Below are 26,481 nucleotides of genomic sequence, written 5' to 3'. Positions count from 1 at the left end.
TTACTAAACTTCACATATTTATCATAAGTGACATTCATTTATTTATTTCTTTGTTGTGCCATCCATTACTGAGTAAGTTTAAGTGCCAACTGAATTTCACCGCTGTTCCAGGGGGTGAGGAGATACTAATAGACAGACACGATCTGGTCACTGTACTTGAAGAGCTCACAGCCCCCCGGGGAAATGATAATCCAGTTAAGCAGTAATGCCACATCCTGATGGACACCATGACAAAGGCACCACAGAACTCTGTGCATAGGAACACAGAAGAAGAACACCGAGGTTAGATGGAGAGATCGAGAAACGCTTCCAGGAAAAGATGTGCTAGAATCTGAAGCGTGCCTCCTCTTGGCTGCAGGCCTTCAGGCACACGTTTCCCTCTGCCATCTGCATCTGCCTGTCCTCTCTTCCCCTTCTGTCCCCATCTTCCCAGTTCACCTGGCTATTTCCTACTAACCATTCTATTTCAGTGAGATATCACTTACTCTAGAAGCCTTCTTGCAGTCCCTTAGTCTCCCCCAGGTGCTGAATTTCTTGGGATGTCTGTCTGCTTTGCTGACCTGAATGAATGAATAAATGAATGAGAGAATTAGGTAGGACAAGTAGGTAGTTTTCTTAGAATAGAGTCAGAAACATTGTTACCGGAACTGGTGGAAATGGAAAAAATGACCCAGTGCAGAGAAAGTATAGGATAATGGTTTACAAGGTGCTCAATGATTTGAGAGGCCTGCGTTTTGGGTTGTTCTTGAGAATTATAAGGGTAAAAGGTTTATATGGAATTAACTGGTTTAGGATTCACAATTTACAGAAAATTATTGTTTCAGTACTAGAACTGCCTGTTATAGATTTCAGACACTGTCAGGAGATATTTCTGAAGGTTCTACCTCCTAATATTAAAGTGTCCTGGAAGTGGTGGCAATGATAGCTTGTTGTAATGTTAAACAAGCAATTTTATCAAACAAGTTTGAGCAATGGACTGGAAATCACAGCACCAGGATTCTAATAGTATATCAGCCTTTTATTAGGCAAGAAATTTCTCCTTTGTGCCTCATTCTTTCTTTCTATAAAATGAGAATTATCAGTCACTTTCTACTTCAACAGGAATATTTCCAGATAAAGGCATGTATCAGCCATCAAACACGAGTATTTATAGAGCCTACTATGTGTTCAATTCCCAGCATTGTTTTAAAAGCCTAGGATACAGCAGTAAATAAGACAAATGTGGCCATGCCCTTAGGGAGCTTGCTTCTAATGGGGGTAGGGGAACAGACAGACAATAAAAAAGTAAGACAATATCAGCTACTGATTAGAACTGTGAAGAGCATAATTTAAAAGAGCGTAATACAGAGTGATGAGGCAGGAGAGATGCTTTGGTTCCAAGGACACCATTTCTGTGGGGATATCACTACCATTTAATTAATAAGGAGGTAGGCATGGAAAGAGATAGGGAAAAACAGGCTGAACAGAAGGAACACTGAATGTCACGGTCCTAAGATAGGAATGAGTTTGCAGTCTTAGACCTGAAACAAGGCCAGTGGGTTGGAGTGTGTGATAAATAAGCAGGAATGTAGAGGGAGATAAAATTAAAACTGCAGCAAGGAACAGAGGCCAATTCAAGGAGTTTGGATTTTATTCTCAGTAAGGTGGTAAGTCACTGGAGGATTTTTAAGCTAAGGATTTACATGATTCTTAAAATATTTTAGAAAAATCAAAATGACTGCTATATGGAATAGCTTGTAGAGAGGCCAGATGGAAGCAGAGAGACCAGTTAGGAAAAGTGCGTACATACTATACAGTGCAGGAGGATTAGATACAGGGCAGACGTTCAAATTTTGAGTTAAGTTCCATGTAGTTGTATAATTTTAAACAAATCACCACATAGAATTTCACGTGGGGTTTGATTTTTTTTTATTATCTTTAAAAAATAAACAAATCTGGAATGCTAGCATGTAGTTTGTGTTGCTGTTAAGTTTGTAATAAAAAGATTCTCACTGGTGCCTAAGTGATTCCTAGCTGGCAGTAATGAATTTCTAATTAAGGATCTCACATTTGAGAAATTCTGCCCCACACAATTTTGCAGATATGTTCGGAATAATTTTGATAAATGATTAATCAGATTCAGCCGACATCATAAAACATAAGTCATTTGGGGAGCTGAAAAAAATAAGGGAAAGCCTAAAAAAGTATATTATTCCTCTTTCTTTCACAATTATAGTTATGTATATAAATAACTTTTTCATAATCAAATCATATTATGGAATATAATCAAAATAAAAATATATGCATTTGGCTATTGGTGGTATTTTAAATAAAGGTGTTCCAGAAATGATTACAAGCTTAAAGAACTTGGTTGTGGTTCCTGGATTTACACTATTTCATTGTATTTGTAGATAAGTACTTTAATTATCCAATAAACATTTTGTTCTTAGCTCTGATTTCCTCAGCATGTACAGAAGAAAGAAGAGGGGAGTAGACGGGTTTAAATGAACTCTCGGGTCCTTTCCAGGTTGAAAAGTTTAATCCTTTAATCAGATTCAAACTATAGCCTTTGCTTTTTTTTTTTTTTTTATAGTTTATGATGGTTGGAAGAAAAAGCACTTTGAAACAAAGAAAGTCACAGCATCATTGGAGGAGGTTTTAACAAAACTTCGAGAAGATTTAGAACTTCACTATAAAAAATTGCTCATGCAACTTGAAGCCAGGGAGATCAAAATGAGACCAAAGAATCTGGCAAACATCACAGACTCTAAGGTGCTGTAAAAGTGTTCACATTCTATTAGAGAAGTTCTAGTCAAGATAAGTGCTTTCCCATTGTTAGTATTATCATATTTCGGATGCTAGGGCACAAGTAGCAAAACTTTGATTTAACCTGGTTGAAATAAAATTTATGATCTCATGTAATGGATGTTAAGGAGATACACTCAGCAGCTTACTGATGTCTTTAAGGGCCCAGGTGCTTCTGATATTTCTCCCTATTATTTTCAGGTGTTGGGTTCATTATAAGAGGGCTTTCCCTCATGGTAGCAACAGAGTTGCCAATGGTAAGTAGGGTTATCTCCCTCCATACCCAGAGAGAACCTCTTTCAGATGCATGGAATATATAAAATGTTCCCTTTTGCCTGGTGGGGCGTTAACCAGGCCCACCATGGACTGCTGGTAGTTACCAGAGAGTGCTATATGCTGACTTAGACCAATTAGGATCAAATCTGTACCTGAGGCCAGCGTCAGTTTTCTTACTTATGGGGGAGATGAACACGTGACGCAATACAGAGGGGCATGAACACGGTACTGCACTCCTCCTTTTCTGTGTGTGTGGGGGTTAATAACACCCACGGAATCAGGTATTGGTTTTCTAAATATTAAATTATGTTTAATTTTCATCAATTAATTTTTGGAGATAGTCTTCAATGTTGAAAACTCAGAGACCTTAAGTTTATTTTTTTAGTCAAATAATTCTACCACATACTTAAAGAACAAATTCCAGAGGCCACTTTTCAGTTTAACTTGATTGGTTTGATTCCACTTATCCAAAAAAAAAGATTTTATGGTAATTACCATTAAAAGTATGGTTTTAACCTAAGACATACTGAATCATTAAAAGTTTATTCTTTTATATTTCTGCAGTTTTATTGAGATATCAATGACATAATGTGTTAATTTAAGGTGTATAACACAATGATTTGATGTAAGTATATACTGTGAAATGATTACCACAATATATCTAGTTACCATCTATCACCTCACGGTTACTTTGTGTGTGTGTGTAAAGAGAACTTTTAAGATCTAGTCTGTTAACTTTCAAATATACAACACAGTATTTTTAATTCGTTTCTGTGCTGTACATTACATTCTAAACTTATATAATAACTAGAAATTGTACCTTTAGGTTCTTCCACCTATTTCCTCCACCCACCATCCCTGGCAACCACCAAAATGTTCTCAGTTTCTATGAGTAAAAGTTTACCATTTTACATAAATTTAATGTAAAATCCTAATAGGCTCATGTAATGATTTGTCCATATAGCTGATACTTTTTTTTTAGCATAGCTGATGCTTTTTGTCCTACTATTTTATTAGTTTTAATATGCAATGTTTTTTCACAAACACAGTTTAAAATTTTAAATAATTTCTGTGGTGACCATTATACCTCATAAACTTTTTGAACAAAAGTAACCAAAAAGGCTTCTTATGTTAAATGGGTTCTCTTGTATTAAATAAGTTTTCTTATATAAAATATACTATTTCATTATTAAATATGTATTTTAAAGTTATTCTAATAAAGCAGTGTGCCAATTTCAAAAGCATTGCTAATATCTTAAACCCAGCGTATTCCTTTTATAGTAATAGTTATTGGCTTTTATGGTCCTAATTTAATGGTTACTTTTACAAACATCTGTTTATTTTTATAATACATGAATAATGAGAGTAGAACAGAAGAGAAAGTGGCCACTAAAATTTAAGAAATCAACTGGTCAGTAGTCATTTACTCCAAAGCAATAAGTTTATTTTATGGAATAGGTTATTTTCATGATTTGCTCTTTTGATATTTGTTATCACATTGCAGTTTATATTAGTAAGGCAGTTAAAAATAAAAATGTATAGATGTTATCCTTAGTAAGGATGTCTTTATAAATCTCCCACAGAATTACCTTATAATCCAGATCACCGAGGTACAGCATGCAGTTGAGCGACTTAAGAGAAAATTGGATATAGACAAAATGAATCTCATCATAGAAGCTAAGGTAATTTGCATTTCTCCTAATCAGATTACAACATTTATCCTGAAATAGAATATTTTGGTGTTTTAACTCTGGGTGTCAATAGCATAAAGGTAGTAAGGATTGACTGTCTTAAAATTGTTCCCTTACCAACAAAGAGCACGAGTGAAAAAAAATTCAATAGCAACAAGTAAATCATGAAAAGATGCATGTTACAACAAGTCCAAGATAAAATTTAGGAAAATTCCAGTAAGAATTAAAAGAAAAGGACCCTGTGAATCAGTATAAAGTGTCCATAAAGTATTTAAAGAAGTGGTTTTCACATATTGAAGTCATTTGTAAATATGTCTGACAACCACTGAGCTTTCTGAGCTCCCACTGAATTTTTTGCCCTCTCTTGGGTGATTGTCTCATTCTCTCTGATTATTTTCATACATATATATATATGTATATATATATATATATACACACATATGTATATACATATGTATATACATACATATATATACATATATACACATGTATATATGTGTATATACATACATATATACATATGTCGTGTGTGTATATATATACATATATATATATTTGAATGCTCTCAATTCACCTCTTTATCAGAAATAGCCTTATGACACATAATAATGACCCTTTTCTGGAATCAGCACTGTCCAAGTGAACTTTCAGTGATGACTGAAATGTTTCATACCTGCTCTGTCCCATATAGCAACCACTAGCCAAATAAGGATATTGAGCACCTGAAATGTAGCTTGCTGGGTGACTAAGGAACTGAATTTTAAATTGTAGTTAATTTAAATTTAAATAGCTCCCTGTGGCAATTGGCTACTCTCTTGCACAGCACAGTTCTAGATTCTTTTCCCTAGTAGCATTCTCAAGGCTGAGCCCTGGCTAAATTCTACGCACTGATAAGCTTAAAATACAGAAAAGGAAAAGGGCAAAGAACAAATTTTAACAAAATGTGAGTATTTAGCATTGTTATATAGTATGCACTCAAAAAATTACTCATTTGATGAATGAAAAGTGTGTATACAAAAAATGAACAGAAAGCCAATGGGAAATGTGTGCACTTAAGTATAGTGGGTGGGAAAAAGGTAGTAATAGAAATGCTCCCAACGCCTTCAGTTATGACTCTTGCAATGTTCTGTTCTTCTGGAAAGCATGCACATTACATCTTACCATCTTTGTACATTTTAACCTTATAAATATCACTTATGAATTGTTTGGACCCATATTAGAATAATTAGTACAAAAACAGGAGAGACTAGTAAGAAAAAGAGAACCAACTTTTCAGCTTGGGGGAAAGTTTTTAGACTGGGGGAAAAGAATCCTACTTTTAATCATAATGCCTAATTGGCACGTAGTATGTATTACTGATTTCCTGAATAATTTACCCAAAACTTACATATAAGATTCAGAACTAGGGGGCAGAAAACCTAGCCTGAGTCTTTTGCAACCATATTCAAGTTAGTATAGCATAAGCAGTGCTTCAGTGCTTCTGTAAGTTTAATGTGAGATCACGTGGGGATTCTTTGGAAGTTAGCAGGATCTGAGTCAGTAGGTCTGGGGTGAAGCCTGAGATTTTTAATTCCTAAGAAGCTCCCAGGTGCTGCAAATGCTTCTGGTCCACAGACGATACATGGAATAATAAGGAGTCTGGCACCAGATGATTTGAATTTGAATTCTGGTTATGCCACTTACTAGTTTTATATCGGGAGCGAGTTACTGAACTTCTAGGCATCTCAGTTACCTCAGCTGTAAAATGGAGATAAGTAATAGTATCTGTCTCAAAAATATATTGAAAGAATCAAATATTGAAATATTGAAAGAAATATTGAAAGAATCAGAGGTTAATCCACTTAGAAGAGTGCTTGCCGCCAAATAACATTTTTTTCCCCTTCAGAATAACACTGTTATATTACTTGAGTACCTGTTCAGTTTCTAAGGGTTTTTACGGATTTTTGCAATTTTATTTTTTGGGATAAGAGATTTTTTTTTTTTTTTACTATTTCTTTACACTTGAAAACAACAGATTTTGAAGCTTGAGCCAAAGATTTCTTTTTTTCTCTCTGGCTTTTTACAACAATTTAATTATGACTGTATACTAATAAATGAAATTATTTAATAGCTTATCTGGCAGTAAAGAAGCATGCTTATGCAACATGACTTTAGACCTTTATATTTACCATAATCAGTGGGAGTGAAGGCACCGAAGGTAAATGAGAGAATACAGTAAAAGCAGTTAAAAAAAAACACAACCTTTGTTTACATGACAATTATTTAATTTTAAAGGGGTGAAATGAAATTCATTTTTGAAAGGTAATTCTTTTTATAGATGAGAAAACAAGCAATTTCAGAAGTACGCACATTGAAAGCTGAACTGGCACAGAATAAAATGAATTTATCTTTACAGCCTCAATTAGGTATGTTAATTTAAAATTTTTATTTCTCTGAAAATTAAATATTTATTTGAACAGATTTGTTTAACCTTTGTTCTCCTTGGCAATGTTTTATGTAAATCATTAGGTTTACATCTTTTCACTTTCCATGTATGTATTACAAAGTGTTTCAGGAAATACTAGATATATAAAAGCAAAATGGTAGTGGTATTTGGTATTTTTAATGGTTTCAAATCTGTTACAGATATTGAAAGTACTATATTTCATACTTTTCATTTTGAAATAGTCTTAAAATTTAATAACTGTACAGTTGACTATAAAATAGCTGTAAATATGACTGTAAATTTTAATTATTAAAAATCATATCATTTAGTAAATATTCACATATTGCATGTAAATAGAGACAGTTTAATTTATTCATTGTACTTTAATTAAAACACTCTGGAAATATAAAACAATAGGGATATTGAACTTGCACCTAGAGCTATGATAGAATTTAGTGTCTAAGAATTTAAATTTTTTTAGTAATTTATTTTGGAAATACAAAGACATTAGAAATTTAGCAAATGTATAGAAAATGGTTGGTTCTACAATGCCATAAATAATTGTGTAAGTATGAAATGAAATATTCTCATAAAAAACGACTGAATCATCATTTCTTTCAATTTGGATAGGAAAAAATGTGCAGGGAAGGCAGGATTTATGCAACTCCAGACTTCAAGGATGCAATCTTTTAATCTAAGAATTTATAGGGAAAAATATAAGTACAACACAGTGTGTGTCTTAATTGCCTTGAGAAAGAAAATAGAGACCTCTGTACATTTAGAAAAGTTCTTTGCACAAAAATGTCTCTTTTAGAAAGCAACTACTTGAGAAACCAATGTCTTTAAATAGTTAAAAGTAAAATGCAGATATATACAAAAAAATTTAACTATGGAAAAAAACTAGCCAAGAAATAAAGCATAGATGTTCATAAATAAAGGAATATGAATAATGGAAGACTAAATGATCATGGATAGAATCAGGTACAGCAGCAAGCTTTTCCTGTTTTAAGTAATTGTCAGATATAACCTGATGAAAAATAATATAGCTGGAAAATATTAGGTAGCTCTAATCTACTAATTCCAAGTATTACCAATTTCACTTTTTGTATTTTGTGAATATTTTAATCCTTACATTCTTTTTTTTAATTCTCTTCAGGGTTAAGTGAGTTTAATTCAAGAGAATGTGAGTACTACACAGAATCAAGCAGCATAAAATTATTCCAGGAGTTCTATTAACCTAAAAAGGATACACTTAAATGGCACGTTTTAAATTCAGATTTACACACCCCCCCAAAAAAAATTGCAGAACAACTGATTCTCAATGACTAGGTTTTTAAAAATCTATTCTAAGCAAACATATACTACTTCAAATTTGCATATTTTAAAAATTAGGATTGATTTTTAAGCATATATTTTAGTATCATGAGGAAAAACTTAGCATAATAAAATTCTCAAAGCAATTGTTCCTACCTTATTAAAATACATATTAAAATACATATACTATGAAAATACATAGAGGAATATTTAATGTAATAAGTTGACGTGTTTCTTTCATGTTTCTGGACACTGAACATAATATACATACATATATATTTCAAATTTAAAAAAATCAAAGAATATATTTGTTTTTGAGTATACTACTAACTACAATATATAGCAACATGATAAAAATGTGTATATTTTTTTATCTCTTTGAAACTAGATCTGTTTATAGAGATAATATTCTAAATCTTAATCATTTAACAAAAGATGTTCATGTTTATATTGGTTTTAAGGCTTTCCACATTTCTTCAGATTGCTGTTTGGCTACAGCATCTCCAGAGTAGTCAAGACAGTTCGCATGCCACATGCCAATGCCGCGTAAGCCATGCGTTTGTATATATGCTGCCTTTAAAGAAATGCTCTGCGGGTTATCATACCACACTTGATGGATACGGCCAGCAGCATCCTATACGAATAAATGAAATTGGAAATTTTAAGTATTTAGTACAACAAGACGGAAACACATTTCCTAAATCTAATGATTCAAAAAGGATACAATGAAATCATAAAATTTTAGGGCAGAATACTTTCCAGCTCTAGGATTCCATGGTTCTACATGTGATGCTTGCTAGATATCTTCACTTGTGGCACTTTTACAACAGCAGAGATTACACAAATGAACCTCCTAATATATTTCATTTAAGGCCCTTCTCATGTGCTAAGATTCCTTCCTTCTCTGATCTGATGGTTATCAACCAAGATGTACATCTGAGTCACTTGTGGAGCTTTTAACAAATACAGAGTCCCGGGACCCATACCACACGAAACGTTCCAGTGTCAGTGCTAGAACAAGTTTGGTTTGCGTTTTATGTTCTCGTAGGTAATTCTGATACGCACCAAGGTTAAGGAGGACCACTGCTCTGGTCCTGTGATCCCAGCTTATACACTTTTTTGTCGTCCTGACAGTTCCTGGAAGTATGCTTGGTTAGGAGCTCAACAGATGCTTTTGTTTATGATTAAACAGTTAAATCAAAAGGTAATGGCAAGAGACAAGGAAATTAACTCATTTTCTTGGTCTTACAGTATTGATTCTAGAGCCTGTCAGGTATGGACTCCATGGTGCCTTAAGCTCACAGCTGATGAAGAACCATGAACTAGAAAATGGTCTTCAGCTCACCTTCCACCTATAAAGTCCTTTTCCTCAACAACACCTGCCTCCATCTCGTAATAACACACAGTAGTAACAACATAGCCTCTCTTAGAAGGTATAGAAGTTATGAGATAAGGAAGAAAGGAAGGAGGAAAGGAGCAAATCTAGGCAAATAGGTAGAGAAGGGGGGAAAAATAGGATGCAAAAAATAGAATGACCTGTAATTAATTAAAAATAATTACTGCGTTTTGTAAACATCTGGGAAATTTTTTATTCTCCACAAATACCAGTAACATTGTTTGTATGGTAGCACCACTGGAATTAGAAGTCTCCTGAAATGATGACTTTGAAGGACAGTAGTCCCTGGGTAAATGAATAAGCTGTGGCATATTTTAGTAGACTCATTACATACAAGCGTGTCTTATATGGTATCTTATATTCTGTTCTTTAATATAATACTTAGAACTAGAAAAGGCCATGCATGCTCTAGTAATAATTGTAATTCACTATTACAAGGCAACTGGTAGAACCTGTACCTAAACATAGAAATATTTATTTTTGAGGATTTGGGAGCAAACCCAAATACATATACTTTTCAATGTTACCATCTTATTAGAAAGTACTTTGAGCCTTTTGATACTGGTAAGAAATTTCAAATGCTCAAAACAGTGAACGATCAAAGGAGGCATCACTGAGTGTAATAGATACACACACACACACACACACACACACGGGGAAGGCATAAATGCCTTCAAGAGTATCAAGTTCAGGATGAAGTTGCTGTTGCCGAGACAGCATAAGAAGGCAGAATGATTCTCTTCAATCACAGCAGAAACTTGATGTTAGTGGCTAAGAATTTTACAGTGAATAAAAGAGGAACAAAAGAGTTATAACTAGATTATTGTCTAAAGTGCCATTGAATGAATGGCCTTGAAGGCCCATCAAAATGTTTCCTGAATTCTAACATCTTAAAGAATGTGTCTTCTTATTCATTAAGGAAAAAAATATTAAGAAACATTAAATATTTCTAAAGTATAACTGGTTACATACAGTCTTTACCAAACTGATATCCATGGAACACTCTTCCTCATTCATGTTTCTAAGAGGGCTGGGAAACAAGGTTCTATGTTAAATAATTAAATGGTTTATGTAGTACATCACTTTTCAAATTCTTTAATATAATTTTGTACATTATAAATCTCTAAGAGTGACATACAGTATCTATGCATCGTTTTCAAAATATTGGCCATGGTATATGTGTGTATATTTCTGTGTGTGTATGTGTGTAATATTAACAATTCCCAGGACAGAGTTCTATAAATACTTTGGGGCAAAGATAAGGTTACAGTATGCTCTAGCTTAATGAGTAAGTATATACTTCAGATTCTAAAGTGAAGAAGAAAACTCTGCAGTAAAGCTTCTTATATAATTTATATACAGGCATATATAGATGTATATCAATTATAATTTATTAAATGTGTACATTTAGAGTCATTTTTAAAAAAAGAGTACTAGACCATTAGTTAAAAATACAAATTCCCACTGGAATTAACTTACAGCATATTATTTTAGAGATCTTTATACAGTAACATAATTGAAAGTCAATACAAAGATGGTCTGTATTTAGGTTTTCGAGATGTGGAAAAGTTTTTATTATGCTAAAGGTAAATTATGAAAAATATAACTTTTCTTTGGCTCTTTGGTATGGCAGTTCCTATTTATCAAACAGTAACTGACAGAAATGCTAATCATTCATTCACTCCAATTACTCAAGTCTCTGTAATGTTTCAGTCTCCAATTTTAACATTGTTTATAATTTGTTTAATGTCACGTAGTTTGACCGAATTATGAAATAATTTTGAAATGATGCCATTTTCCATTGTACAATCCACGATGGCACATCTCTTGTTCTCAGCCTCATTCCTCTCTAATAAGAGCCTCATCAGAGTCTTTATCTGCTTTGAAATGGAGGCTGTCAGAGCTGGCAACCAGTTTTAGCCTAGAGCTCTTTTAGGAGAAGCCCCAGTCATACGTATTTGTCAAGTATTAAGGAAATCCTGTTTGTGAAATTTTTATTATGTCATAGTAACAAGTGGCCTATGCAGAGCACTATAAGCATAACTTGAGTTGCCCACCAGGGAAGTAAGAAAGATTACTGATTACACAGATGAAAGGCAGGTTTACTCATGTAAACAGAAGTTTGTATACTGTACCCTAAAAGAAAACTAGTAGAAATTCTCCATATCTAATATGTAATTATGAAAATATTCGATTATGAAAACTTATAGAAATAAATGTTCATAACTTGTGAAAAGTCTTACTTTATAGTTATAATAAGGAGCCTTTTGACCTTCATCCCACTGGATTCCAGAAATAGAACTGTTTACTTGCTTCATAATCATTTTATAGGGCACCTGACGTCCTGCTGCATCACTACAAGGAGCCCCCCGGAAAGGGACTTTTGCAATGGTACAAACATGATCCTAGAAATGCAAAAATGTTCTTGTTATAGGTTATCAGCTAAGAGTATGTTAAAAGATAAATCAGAAAATATAGTCAAAACTATTTATTAGAAATGTAATATATACTGTAAACAGATATCCTGACCATACAGCATAAAAATTAAATTTTATTATTAAATGAAATATATTACATTCAGAAACTTTCATGAGATTAAACAATTAATAATAACATCTCTACGTTTTAGTCTCAAACTATATTTCAGAAATTCTAAAGTTTACATATTCTATATAGAGAAGTTTATATATATGAAAAACACAAGTTCTAAAAATGCAAAAGAAAGAGAGAAAAATTCATAAGAAATGAGCTGTTCTTACCTCTGATAAAGTCAGGCAGGTATAATCATAACCGTACCAGGGCACACCCATTACAAGTTTCTTAGGGTTAATGCCCATCTTGATGTAGTCATCATATGCTAATCAAAGACAGACAGAAAAAGCGTATTTTTTTTCTCTTATGTGTACTAATGTGTTTATTCAAGCTATGCAACCACTGAGAATCTAAGTATGTAAACATAGTATGTTTATGCAAAATACTAACACAGTGTTTCTCTAATGCGATTATAAAAGTCATCTCTAAAAACTTTAAATTCTAAATCACTTTCTAAACCATTTCTTTGGAATAATAAAAGCATTCAAAACAATTAAGATTAACCTGATGCAAAAAGTTACAAAATTTAATTCTGGGACGAATGGCACATTTCAGAAAGGCATGCTAATTGTGTCTATTAACTGCTAAGACATGATATATTTGATATTCTGGATTTTAAAGTTTCAAAAAAGTTCTGTAAGTCTTGAAACTTTCTGTCTGGCATGACCTCAGAATTTCTTATAGAAAGCACAAGTGTTTCATGTTTTACAAATATCCTGTAAGTAAGAATTACACCTATGGATAAGATACTCTGTACTACATAATCTGTAGTTACAGGAAACAGAGAAAAAAATGAACAGATTTCTAGAACTATCATCTCCTTTCTTGCCCAATGCTACAAAATATGTTTTCCTACCAAGAGAAGTTCCAAGACAATCTAGAATTAAGTAAATATGCTACTTTTCAGAGCCTTTAAAGTCATTGTGTACTTAAATATCCAAGAGAGGGGTGACGTATGCATCATTTCCGAAATATATTTGATAATGAACCTTCTCTTGAAAGAACACAATTATTACCTCTTTGATGAAACACAATTTGGGAACACTATATTAAATAATTACTTTTTAATTGTTACAGAATTAAATTGTTTTTTCAAATTTTTAATAGTATGTGCCTGTGATCAGACTATTCTGTCCAAATGACAGAATTATGACATGATAAAATGAGTCCAGGTCCTATGATTTTACCTCTATATAAGAAAGAAAAAATTTTTTATTTATTAACCAATCAACACTTAAATCAATGCCAGCTACCCCCAGAAACTTTCACTTGAGTGCAAAAGACAGCAAGCAACCTTATATTCAATTGGCTGATGTGATACAAACCAGTCCAAACTGTGGAAAGGATAGTGCAAAGTCCAAATCACATGATATCACTTTAATATAGCATGGGTACTAATATAAATGCCAAATAAGGTAAAGCCATCCTATCATGTATAAAAAATACATCAAACTATCTTTGCTTTTAAATTATTTATCATTGGTTATTTCAACAAAAATATCCTGTCAAATTCTAGATAAACAAATATCTTCCTGTAATTTTGAGAGAAGAGAGTTGACTTGAGGGTAAACACCTGCTTGAGTCCCAACTATATAACATTTAATAGCTGTGCAATCAGGAGAACTTAACACACTCATCTCATCAAAAATAGATGGTTGGTAATAACATACTTGTCCCACATGATTTTTAGAAGATAAGTGAAAACTTCAAAACTTTTTGTAAACTTTAAAGGTCTCTAAGTTAATTGCTTTTCGTATGTTTCAAGAAAGCGTTACAAATGGAAGAGGTATACAAATGACTTAGAAATACTAAAAGATATATTAATGTCTGAGGTTATGGGATTAATATTACTAATGATCATTTGGTATATTCTTACCAGTTAATGTCTGATTATAGGGAGCATTGGCTGCTGCAATACATTCTGACCAGACCTGACTTTGTTCATCATAAGACATGACAAAGAGAAAGTCACAAGCATCTGCAATTCCAGTATAATTATAACACCTTCTGTCTATGCACTTTGGAGACCAAGCTACATCAAATGTTACCTGTGGAGAAACACATGCAGTTTTACGTGACATGGTCAAATATGCATTATTATATCAGATATTTTATTGAATATATATGCTCTTGCCTCATACAACCCAAGAAAACAGAACTGCTTACATATATAAATGTAGAATTTGAACACAGAGAACTAAAACTAGAACAGTTCTAAGAAATATATTTTTTGCCAACAGGACTGACCCAGACATATACTTGGACAATGATTTAGACATATATTTGGACAATTGACCTATATTTGGACCCAACATATTGGGACATATACAGTGACCAGGAGCCAGAGCGCTGTGTAGAAGAGGATTTTTAAACTCAAATATCTTCAGAGGCTTGACTGGTAACTCAGCTGATGGAAAGAAACAGGTGTAATGATAGTAGGGTAGGATGAGACGTGTAAGCAACTGGGAAGTAAAAGCACACTAGAAGACTTCAAATACAACAGTTTTTTAAAATATTATACTGGCTAAAGTGGACATTTGTTGGCACAAGCTGACTGGCCTGTGTGGGAAGATTGAGCCCGATTTTTAACTACATCATATGTTAGTTTCAGTCCAACCTTACAGTGGTGTTTTATAGCTACACATATAGATAGTCAACTCGAAATGTTGAACAAATCACTTACATGGTCTTATTTTATGGAACTATTCCAATAAAATTTGAGTGATAAATTCATTTTGAATGGTGAGCCAGTCTGCCACAATATTTTTTGCCTTTAAAATATTTATTGCCTTAACCAAATATTAATCAGCCTTATTTTATATGTGTGTAAATATTCTAACACTTCATTAAAAATTTTTTTTCATGATTCAGCTCTCAATAAACCCGCTGATTAATTATTACAAACAATTGACACTTTAGTTAAAATTTTTACACTTTGGCAAGTTTATTCTATTCTTTTTAGGACTTTTTCAAAGTTCTCTCTATAATTCTCTGAGTATTAGCATTAAAGAAAGTTCTGCTTTATAAGTATAAGCTTTTCTTAATAGTTCTCCAGCAAAGTAGGTTATAAAATGAAATGTTTACATATGGACCCCATTTTATCACAACCTCCTATTACAAAATGGAGCCATATATACTGTCATAAAGGAGAAGCTAACAAGCTGGTAAGTTTCAAATCCATTTTGTTAGTCCTTATCTATCTCCTGAGCATTAAGAGTTATTTTCACCTCATTTCATAGTTTATCTCTATTTTTGAGAAGGCAATATTAATATTTCAGACATGAAATCAAGACTTTGTTTCTAATCTTGGCTATTATAACTAAATCTGTGTAACATAAAACAGCTGAATGTGTGTTCCCACCTATAAAAATGAGGATGTAGAAATAACTCAAGAGCATTTCTAGCTTTTTAATTCTCTGACCACAATTCTGTAATCTTAAATTGTCTTTTCTCCAAAATACATTTCTCCTTCCAGAGTCTTTTTCAGTCATTTATTTTCTGGCAGGCAGTTCAAGATCCTTTGGGCCATTTTCTGAATCCTTTTCCCTACACACCATCACTAATCTCACATTTTTCTTTGGGTGGCTTATCACAATTGGTTGGCCCTTCCTTTCTACTAATTAATTCAATAAATATTTACTGAACACTTGCTGAGTGTTAGGGTTATGCCATCATCCCAATCCAAATCACAAAACCCGGTATTATATTACGAGTTTAGTTCTTACTGGTCTCCCTTTCTCCTCTAGATTATTTTACATACTACTATAGAATATTCTTTCCACTTTGTACACATGTAGCTTGTTACTTACAGAATAAAATGCATACCCTTCATTCTGGTATTCTGGCTCTTCCACAATCTGGCCTATCTTGGCAACGGTGCTTCCCACTAATTTACCTACATAACATGAACTTGACATAGTAACCCAAATTTGTCTGCTTGCCCCTCAAACATGGAAATAGATACTCCTACTGCAGAGTCTTTGCTCAATCTCTTCCTCCTTACCCTTTCACTATAGTTTAATCAGTACTAGCAAATCCGAGTAGGTTATTTCCCACACACCAATTCTAATCCATTAATAACAGCAATCTAGAGAATGAGGAAAAAGATTTTGAGACCAAACTATGTGAGGAGAGGAGTTTGGTAGCCTGCGTACCAGGTATTTGCTTTTCTTGATCTAAATTGTACTCATCTGAAAAGCTGAATTCCACACTGACAAACTTCCCTACTTGCATAAAGCCACAGATATTAATCCTATCATTTATTATTTTTCCAATGATTCTCAAATTCATGTTTACTGTACCAGAATCAGCCAGCACAACTTGACAAAAGTTCAGTTCCTAGGCTCTATCCCAGACTTACTGAATCAATCACTGGGGATATTTTTTACAAGCACTCCCTGGTTAATACATTTATATATTTTACATATATAATGTATTTATATATACATATATAAGTATTTCCTACTTAACTAGATTTTAAATATTTGAAAGGCAGGTAGCATTCATTCACTTCAAACAATTTTTAAACACTTTATAGACATCAAGGAGCTGGTGCCTCTCTTAAACAGAAAGCACTGTCTAGCCTAGTAGGGTTTATTTAGTTTTATTGAGGTATAATGACAAAATTATTATACATTTCAAGTATACAATGTGAATGATGATATGTATACATATTGTGAAAGAATTCCCATCATTGAGTAAATTAACACATCTATCACATATTTACATTTTTTATAACACTTTTTACTTTATTAAGAAATTTCAATTATACAATATGGTATTATAAACTATAATCACTATGTTATATAAATTCTCAGACCTTAGTCATCTTACAACAGAAAGTTTATACCCTGTAACAGCCTCTCCCCATTTTCCCCAGCCTCTGGTAACCGCCTACTCTCTGTTTCTTTGAGCTGGAATTTTTTTTTTTTTAAATCCATACATAGATGATGCCATGCAGTATCTGCCTTTACCTGTCTGGATTACTTCACAGAGCCTCATGCCCTCCGAGTTATCTATCTAGTCATAAATGGCAGGATTTCGTTCTTATAATTCATTTCTAATTAAACACCACTATAATCAGAAAAGATGCTTGATGTGATTTCAGTCTTCTTAAATTAACTACGACTTATTTTGTAATCTAACATACGCTCTATCCTGGAAAATTAGCCATGTATGCTTGAATTCTACTACTGTTGAATGAAATGTTTTATGAATGTCTGTTAGGTCCTATTGATCTACATACAGTTTCCTTACTCGTGCTCTCCTATTATCTGTCTGCATGATCTAGCCATAGTTGAAAGTGGAGTATTGAAGTCCCCAGCTATTATTGTATTTCTATCTATTTCTATCTTCAGTTATGTTAGCATTTACTTAATATGTTTGGGTGCTTTGATGTTGGCAGCATAAATGTTTATAATTGTCATATCCTCTTGATGACTGGACCCTTTAATAATTGTATAATGACTTTTTTGTCTCGTTACAATTTTTGACCTGAAGTCTATTTTGCCTGATATAAATACAGCCACCCCTGCTTCCTTTTAGTTTTCACTTTCATGGAATATGTTTTTCAATCCCTTTATTTGAGTCTTTATGTGTCCTTAAAGCTGAAGTGAATCTTACAGGCAGCGTATAGTTGGATCTTATTTTTATTTATCCATTCAGCCACTCTATGTCTCCTGATTACAGAATTTCATTGATTCACATTTAAATAATTATTAATAAAGCAATTATTGATTGTAGTATTTGATAGCAATTTACCATGGCCATTTTGCTAATTGTTTTTTAGCTGTTTTGTAATTCCTTTTTTCCTTTGTTCTCTTCCTCTCTTCCTTTGTGATTTGATGATTTTCTGTAATGACATACATGACTTCCTTCCCTTTATCCTTTGTGTATCTGTTACAGGTTTTGTTTTGTGGTTATCATAAGGCTTACATAAAAAAAAAAAATTTTTTTTGTAACTATATATGGTGATGGATATTAACTAGACTTACCTGGTGATAATTTCACAATATATACAAATATCAAATCATGTTATAACTTAAACAATATTATAACTAATACATATAACTAATATAATGTTACATGTCAATTGTGCATCTTTAAAAAAAATTTAAATTTTGAAAAAATCTTATACAGTCTATTTTAAGTTGATAACAACTTAAAATGCATACAAAAGCTCTACATTTATTTATCCTCCCACATTTTATGGTTTTGATGTCACAATATACATCTTTTTTAAGTAATGTATCTGTTAACAAGTTATTGTAGTTCTAGTTATTTCTAATACTTTTGTCTTTTAACCTTTATACTAGAGTTATAGGTGATTTATCCACAACTATTATAATATTCTGAATATATATTTAATTTTATATTTACCTTTACCCATGATGTGTATACTTTCATATGTTTTTGTTACTAATTAGCATCCTTTTGTTTCAGCTTGAAGAAGTCCCTTTAACATTACTTGTAAGGCTGGTCTAGTGGTGATGAACTCATTCCACTTTTGTTTGTCTGGAAAATTCTCCTTCAACACTGAAAGACAGTTTTACCAGGTAGAAGTGTTCTTGCTTGGCCATGTCTTTCTTTTAGAACTTGGAAGATCTCAGTCCACTCCCTTCTGGCCTGCAAGGTTTATGCTGAAAAATCCACAGCTTGTCTTATGAGGGAGTTCCTTTGTACATAAGTTGCTTTTCACTTACTGATTTTAAGATTCTTTCTTTGTCTTTAGCTTTTGACGATTTAATTATAATGCGTTTTGGTATGGGTCTTTCAGGACTTTCTGAATCTGGATATTTATTTTTGTCCCCAGGTTAGGGAAGTTTCCAGCCCTACTTCTTTGAATAAACTTTCCGCCCCTTTCCCTCTCTCTTCTTTTTTGGGAATCCTTTAAAACATATTTGTCCATGTGATGTGTCTCATATGTCACTTCAGGTACCTTCACATTTTCATTCCCTTTTGTTTTTACCGCTATGATTAGATGAAATCCACTGCCTTTGAATTTGCTGATCCTTCCTTCTCCTATATTTAGACTGGTGTTGAATCCCTCTGTTGAATTTTTCAGTTTTGTTATTGTTATTCTTCATTTTTATGATTTCTGTTGAGTGCTTTTTAATATTTTCTAACTCTTTGTTGAAGTTCTCATTTTGTTCACACATTGCTCTTCTGACCTCGGTGAGGCACTTTATGTCTTTATTTTGAAATCACTATTGAGCAAATCACTTATTTGTGTTTCATTAAGGTTTTTTCCTACTGGTTTATCTTATTCTTTTGTTTGGAACACATCCCTTTGTTTCTTCATTTTCTTTGACTCTCTGTGTTTACTTCTGCGCATTAGATAAACAACTACCTCTTCCAATCTTGAAAAACTAGTCTTATGTAAGAGATGAAACTTGTCATCAGCCTGCGGTGAGCTCCTCGTTCTCTCTCAAACCTTTGTGATGGTCCAATTGCTCTTTGCTCTTCTCACTCCCAGTAGGTGAGGGGGCTCCAAGACCCACCAGTGTCCCACAGGGAGAATCACAGTGAGCACCAAGATGCAAGCTGATTAGCAGCTAAACCCTTAGGCTGCTGGGAAAGAATGCAGTTAAACCCCTTCCCAGAGATGGATGTTTCTTCTTGCTCCCTCTGGGTGCATCCTAAGTGTATAACCTTGGGGGTTCTTACCCCCATTAAAAAACTGCTTCTTTGTTTGCTGTAATCCTGTGGGACTCATGCAGGCAAAGCTTGCTGGCTATGAGAGCAGGGTGATTTAGGGGCCTGTCCCTTGAATGGCAGCCATAAGGTTGGGATGCTATATGTCTGGACATGTTCCTTTCAGGGAGATACTGGTTACCTGGATTTCGATGTGGTCATTTTCTTAGCCAGCCCACTGCTGACTCTTCTGGGGTCTGGGGAGGACCACAGTCACCACCTAGCTCTGCGCTAATTAGAAGCCAGCTCAGGCAGCAGCTTGGGAAGTACGAGGTCAAACGCTTCCAGAAAAAGACTTGGAGCTGTGTGTCTCTGCCTGCACCTTGTGAGCAGAGCCCTGGGTGGATATCCAGTGCTGGTGCTCAAGTGCCCTGGGAGCCTCTTCTTTGTTTGCCACAGTCCCATGAGACTCATGAAGGCAAGTCCTGTTGGCTTTCAGAGCTGGGTGTTTTGGTGGCCCATCCCTCTGTGGGAGCCTTAAAAGTTGGGGCACTAAAAGTGCCCCTCAAGGAGAAGCTGGGAGTTCGAATTGCAGCCACGATCATATAGTGCTGTGTTAGGCGTGGGGTTTATTGGGCAAGTATGTCTAAGCATTTCCCACTAATTTCGATGTGGTCATTTTCTTAGTCATCTGATGTGTAGGAGTCAGTCAGCTGGATTCTGGATTTCACTCTGAAGAAATTGCTCCATTTGGAGCTGCACATTCTGTGCGTCCATGAAGGGGGGAAATTCAGGAGCCTCCTATGTCTCCATTTGGTCCAGGATCTCTTAGCCTAGTAGTTCTTAACCATAATCACCGATGAAATTAAAAAAAAAATACGGACTCTGGGCTTACCCCAACCTTCTGAATAATAATATATCCACTTACCTGGGGCCAGTGTATCCACTGTTACCCATATACTGCCTGGCATGGTGCCTGGTGCTGTGATCTGCTCTCATCATTCTCCCACTGGCAGTGGGGAAGCACCCTGTCTTGTCATAGTTCTGACTAGTTCTATGGAGTTAGTCCTTTGCGCCTTAGAGGGGCTGGGGGCTTTACAAGTAATTCAGAGTCTATGGAGCATCTGAGACACTTCCCCAGAACTTCCCCTTCTCTTAGCAAGAGCCATCCCTGCTCTGCATTGATGAAAGCAGGGCCTGGACACCTGAGCCCTTCCTGATTCTTGTGGATGCCTTTCCCTATCAAATATTCCTAACCCTGAAGTAAGTCTAAAAGGTGGGGTTATCCACGTTGTATCTTGATGTCCATAGAGAACAGACTTATCACACTAAAAATCTGTAAAACTTTTTAATATAACCTCTGAAATTCCAGAAATCTTTTCTAGGACATAAGTGCTGAAATTTTTTTCTACTCAATTACTATAAAACTGAGATTCTATTAATCATACCTTCATGAATACATTTTGATAGGGATATTACAGGTTTTCCAAAAAATATCAAATGAATTTTTACCTGTGATCCCTCAATTTCACGATGGAAAGCATCTGCAGTTTCTTTGACTAAAGCAGTTAATGCATCATATTCAGGTGATGAACGATTAACTTCTTGCTCTATGTCTATATTGATTCCATCCATGTATTGTGTTTTGCACAAGCTCACTTGTTGAGCTATCCAGGATGCTCTGAAAGTAGGATCGACGATCTTCTTTACCGACACATCTCCTGGGGAAGAAACGGACATCTTCTGTACATACAGGATGTTCACAGTTTAATAACATTTACTTCCCAAACCCATTCCAGGAGAGCGAAACGTCCGTAAAACATCACATTATTTTGGAATAGTAAGCTGCCAATTGAAGTTTTCAAAAGGAGAAGTAATATACCAAAATAATAAAAAGTCATTATAATCTCCAAAATAACCATTATGAATAATTAGTAAAATCATTCTTAATTAGAAGCAGATATTGTGGATTAGGATAACCTGAAGGTCATTATGGTAATTAGGAGTCATATTTTCCTCAAAACTATGCACTAGTTTATTTAAGTGTTTAACACTATCTGTATCTGTGAAATGAATTAAATAGCCCTCAACATTAATTTTCGAATGTTAAAAATATACCAGACGATGTGAAAAGGGAATTTTTTGGATCGTCAGGATAGCAGATGATTCAAGTAAACTTACCAATTGTCTGGACACATCTGGTAAAAACTGTCACTCACCTTTTAGCACTACTCTGGCCCCTTTTGAATGAGCATAGCACATAAGTTCTGGGTCATATTTTCCAAAGACTGCCACAGTAGTAATCTGTGACCAGTCATAAGATTTCCAAGTTTTGTCACCAACATGAAACACAAAGACCTGCCAGAACAACAGGAGTAAGTACCATCACTTAAACCAAGCAGAATATCATGCCGAAAACCCAAAATAACATCGATTAAACACCAACCATATGCCAGGCACTGGTGGGCACTGAGAGCACAAAGTGAGTAGGACATCTGGGAAGGGGGCCCATATAATTGGTAGCAGGGGACATTAGCCAGCCTGGAAAGTAGGGAAAGGTAGGCTAGGAGGAAAGAGTGGCAAGTGCCAAGGCCCGAGGCAGAGAGGACGGTGGTTGTGTAACTGAATACTGAGTATGGCTGAGGCCTAGAATGTGGATTGTGACAGCAGGGATGAGGCAGACAGTGGTAGGCAGGGCTAAATCATAAAAGGCCTTGAAAATCCTCTTTTGAAAATAGTATTTTGTAGACAACCAAGAATTTTATCCTGAAGCAAGTGGTTTTAAAGGAGAAGTTGCATGTTTGCGTTTAGGTATGCATTTGTACATACATTTGAGACAAATCCCTTCAGCTGAAGTAGAAATGGATTCAGGAGAGGCTAAAACTGGAGGCAGAATATCTACTATGGATGTTGTTGGAAGAATCCAGGCAAGAGATGCTGGTGACCCTGCCAAAGCTGGGGCGAAGCGGAGACAGGTGAGATAAATGAACAGGTCTGGAAGACCCAAGGGAGCAAATTTCACAGGCCTTTGTGACTATTTGAATGAGTGAGACAAGAGAAAGGAAGGAGGCTGGTAACGCTCAGGATTCTGGCTGCTGCAGGTGGAGCCACAGATTCTACATTTCTATGAATGATTTTTGGTGAACTTTACTTCTTAGAATAGTACTCAAGTTAAACTCCAACGAAGCTGATGTTGTTTCTTCAGTATTTTTCCCCACAGAAAATCCTCGAAGCACAGAAGGCTAACTGATCGTTTTTATTTATTCCAAATAAGGTGTTAAGTCAATTTTTCAGCAAATACTTATTGAATTCTGTCAAAGTATAGGGAGCGTATATTGCTAGGCATTAGTGACAAAGAGGTTTAAAAGAGAGACCAGGTTCATTATTTAATTACAATAGTGTTCCGGGCACCATCAGAATGCAGGGGACCCATGACAGTGTATAAAGGTTGGGCAGGAAAACTTCCCTGAGGACTACGTACTTTTAGGATAGGACTGAAATCTAGATAATGACCTGCACAGAATGAAGGATGAAATCTGGGGAATTGACCTGGGCAGAATGGAGGAGGGGTACCTATGGACAAAAAAGAGCATTCACAGCAGAGGGAATGAAAAGCGGCAAAGGTCTCAATTACTTCAGGAGAATTCTGAATTTCTGGAAACAAAAGAAAGTCAATGTGGCTGGAGCACAAAATCCTGTAAGTACATGGACTTGGATAAAACTAGTAAGGTAGGTGGTGCAAGGTCAAATAAAGCTTTGTAGACAACCAAGAATTTTATATTTTACCCTGAGGTCAATGGGAAGCCATTAGAGTATTTTAAGCAGGAATGGAGCCTAAACTAAGATTTGCCTTGAGAAATAGGAAAGGGAAGGCGGGGAGGGAGAGAGACAGGGAGGGCGATCATTGGGCCACTCTGAGTAGAATAGATGGGGAAGGTTCCTGGGGAGAGCTAACTATAAAAGTGAAACTGGACACTTCTCAATTTTCCAATCTCGGGGGTTTTTTGTTTCGTTTTTCTTTTCACAATTTACTGCATAACTCATTTCTGTTAAGCAACAGCCCACTGACACAATAAAAAGTACAAAATGTGAAATTGAACTGTTCATTGTCTTTGGACTCACTTTTCCATCATGAACCTTATCTCCTGTTTTAATTCTGATAATTAAAATTAAATTTGTTTTAAAACATTTTGAGAGCTTGTCATATAATAGAAATCCTGGAAAATATCTGGATGATCCAATTGAAAATATAAGGGAGAAGAGCTACGGAGTCTCGTCTTTGTGTTTGAAAAGTATTGAAAAGGTCAGTAGAGAAAAAGACCATTTACCAGGAACATACAAATGAACACAATTTTGCTTGATTACATAATTGGTTTTCCAAATGCCTACAGATACTGCCTAACCCACTAACAGGTATTCGTGCTACAGTAAGACTTACAGATGTTATGTTTCCACACAGCAGGTTCTCCATAACTACTTTCACCACTTTTATTTCATCTTCTAAGCAATGCATATATACTTTTTTTTACTGGGCGTTTAAATGCCCCAGCCTGAAACTTAATCTGCTAGATTGAGAACTGGCAATTGTCCCTGTCACTACAAAAGAATTGCTCTTTGGACTAACTAAGCCTTTTGACCTCCCTGATGTCCAATTCCTGTGACAGTCATCAAACTAGGCAGTCAGGTAGTTTTCATGTTGCCTCCAAAACAGTTTAATTGAGGTTACTAGAGGCCTTATAAATCATTAGGTGAATAGAAGTAAAATGGACTGATGGACCCCGTTTTACCACCTTCTTGGGTGGTTTTGAGGTGCCTACAGGAAAGAGCTGGTGGGTACAGCAAAGTCCAGGGAGGCGAAACATGCTGCCTTCCAGTGTTCTGTTGGAGCGCTGAGATTCTTTCAAACTGAATCCTCCTTGTCAAGGAAACCGATGGGTCTTGCTACTTAGGGACTATCTCATTATCCTAGCTCTTTGCTTGTAAGACCAGAATGCACTGCAAAGACACAGCAGGTGATGAAAGCAGTTTGTATCTGGAGTCAGACTTCTGGAGTCAAGGTTTCAATCCTTGACTGCCTCTTGCAGGCAGACACCGTGAGACGTGGGAGGAGTTAGTCAACCTCTCTGAGCCCAAGTTCCCTCATCTATAAGATGAAGCAATCTGGAAACAGAACAGCCCGCACGAGTGGTGAAAATTGGTTTCAGCACCCACACCACCTCTTTTTAAGGCTGGGTTCTACTCTAACTTCTCTGGGGCCTAGAGGACCAGAGCTGGAGCGGCAGGCAAGAGGCGCTTACCTCGAAGTCGTGGCGGTGGTGGATGGGTTGGCAGAGCGCTGGATCCTGGCACGGGCAGTTGGCACCAGCCGGGAGCGGCAGCATCAGCAGCAGCGGCAGTAGCAGCAGCGAGGCCATCCCAGGGGCGCTGCTCCGCGGGCGGCGAGGAGGCGCCGGAGCCAGAGCGCCGGCCTGGAAATGCGGCGGGATCACCTGGCTGTGCGAGCAGGCTCCTCAGGCCAGAGCGGGCGGGGACTGACCCTCCACGGGCGGGAGGGGCGGTGCTTCAGGGGCGGGGCGGGGAGGGTCTGGGCTGTAGCCAGGGCGGCGTGCGCGTGGGCGGATGAACGTGGAAAGGCCGCTGTGCGTGCTGCCCCCTACAGACCAGTGCTTCAAGTAAATATAATCTGTATCGTTCGTATGCTTTCTCCCTAACACTCTGTCCCTGTCTTTGATTTATTGTGGTAGTTGGTACAATCCTTGAGTCTGAAGGTGAAGCCAAACTGCAGAAGTAGGGGGCCTTGGAAAGAGGCACTGAGCAACATGGTTGGAATGGCCAAAAGATTTTTAAAATACGTATATTAGCTCTGAGTTAACATTGATAGTAATAGGATCATCGAATTTCGCTTTTCTCATGCTTTAAACCTCTAAAACCCTAAGCCCACAAGGACAAGAAGACGACAGCAACAAAATTTCGGAAGCTGGAAACCACCAAGTATGAGAGGGAAGAGCCCCAAGCCCCAACAATGGGGAAAGCTGAGAAACAACCCAATTTAAACCATCGACTCCTTGAAAGTTTGTGGAACTGCAAGGGGTGCTTCGGGAGTTAGGATTGAAGGGGAGATAGGAGTATTTTGAAAATAAGGGGGATTAGGTGAAAACTGCTTGCGAAGCAGTTAGAGCTCTAGATTTTTTTTCTCTAGCCTTATGACTCTTGGCAGCTGCCCCTTTCCACCTAGGCTGAAGTTTTGAGGTTGAATTCTCTGGAGAAAGTAAATGCTCTAATAGGTGCTTGGGTACTATACCTAAAATGGGAAGTACATGACCTTGCGCCTAACCAAAGATATGGACATAGGATTCTTCTCAACACACCAT

At 35.7% G+C, this 26,481-nt stretch overlaps 2 protein-coding genes across 4 annotated transcripts in view; one reads left to right on the top strand and one right to left on the bottom strand.

Moving 5' to 3' along the window:
* The window catches only part of SPATA1 (spermatogenesis associated 1), a 34,734-nt gene extending 17,876 nt beyond the window's left edge, over positions 1-16,858 (top strand). The window contains exons 10-13 of the mRNA XM_081057246.1: positions 2,573-2,751; positions 4,644-4,742; positions 7,069-7,156; positions 14,719-16,858. Coding sequence (XP_080913372.1) covers positions 2,573-2,751; positions 4,644-4,742; positions 7,069-7,156; positions 14,719-14,753 — 401 coding nt within the window. The 3' untranslated portion in view covers positions 14,754-16,858. The remainder of the gene's footprint in view (positions 1-2,572; positions 2,752-4,643; positions 4,743-7,068; positions 7,157-14,718) is intronic.
* Positions 1-25,644, bottom strand: part of LOC308501231 (di-N-acetylchitobiase-like) — a 37,272-nt gene extending 11,628 nt beyond the window's left edge. Inside the window, exons 1-9 of one of the 3 annotated variants that reach the window (XR_013993855.1) lie at positions 25,408-25,644; positions 22,330-22,468; positions 21,623-21,831; positions 14,355-14,526; positions 12,646-12,743; positions 12,130-12,291; positions 4,650-9,124; positions 486-560; positions 14-249 (exon numbers count right to left, since the gene is read on the bottom strand). Coding sequence is in view for 1 of the 3 variants with exons in the window: in XM_081057240.1 (XP_080913366.1) it covers positions 8,936-9,124; positions 12,130-12,291; positions 12,646-12,743; positions 14,355-14,526; positions 21,623-21,831; positions 22,330-22,468; positions 25,408-25,524 (1,086 nt within the window). In the remaining 2 variants the exon portion in view is untranslated. Of the gene's footprint in view, positions 1-13; positions 250-485; positions 561-4,530; positions 9,125-12,129; positions 12,292-12,645; positions 12,744-14,354; positions 14,527-21,622; positions 21,832-22,329; positions 22,469-25,407 lie in introns of those variants that run through there. The other 2 variants (XR_013993854.1, XM_081057240.1) reach the window with 2 other exon arrangements.
* Positions 25,645-26,481: the final 837 nt, after the last annotated feature.

This window comes from Rhinolophus hipposideros (genome assembly GCF_964194185.1).
Source record: "Rhinolophus hipposideros genome assembly, chromosome: 8".
NCBI classification, from domain to species: Eukaryota; Metazoa; Chordata; class Mammalia; order Chiroptera; family Rhinolophidae; genus Rhinolophus; species Rhinolophus hipposideros.
This window is presented reverse-complemented; position numbering and strand designations above follow the sequence as displayed.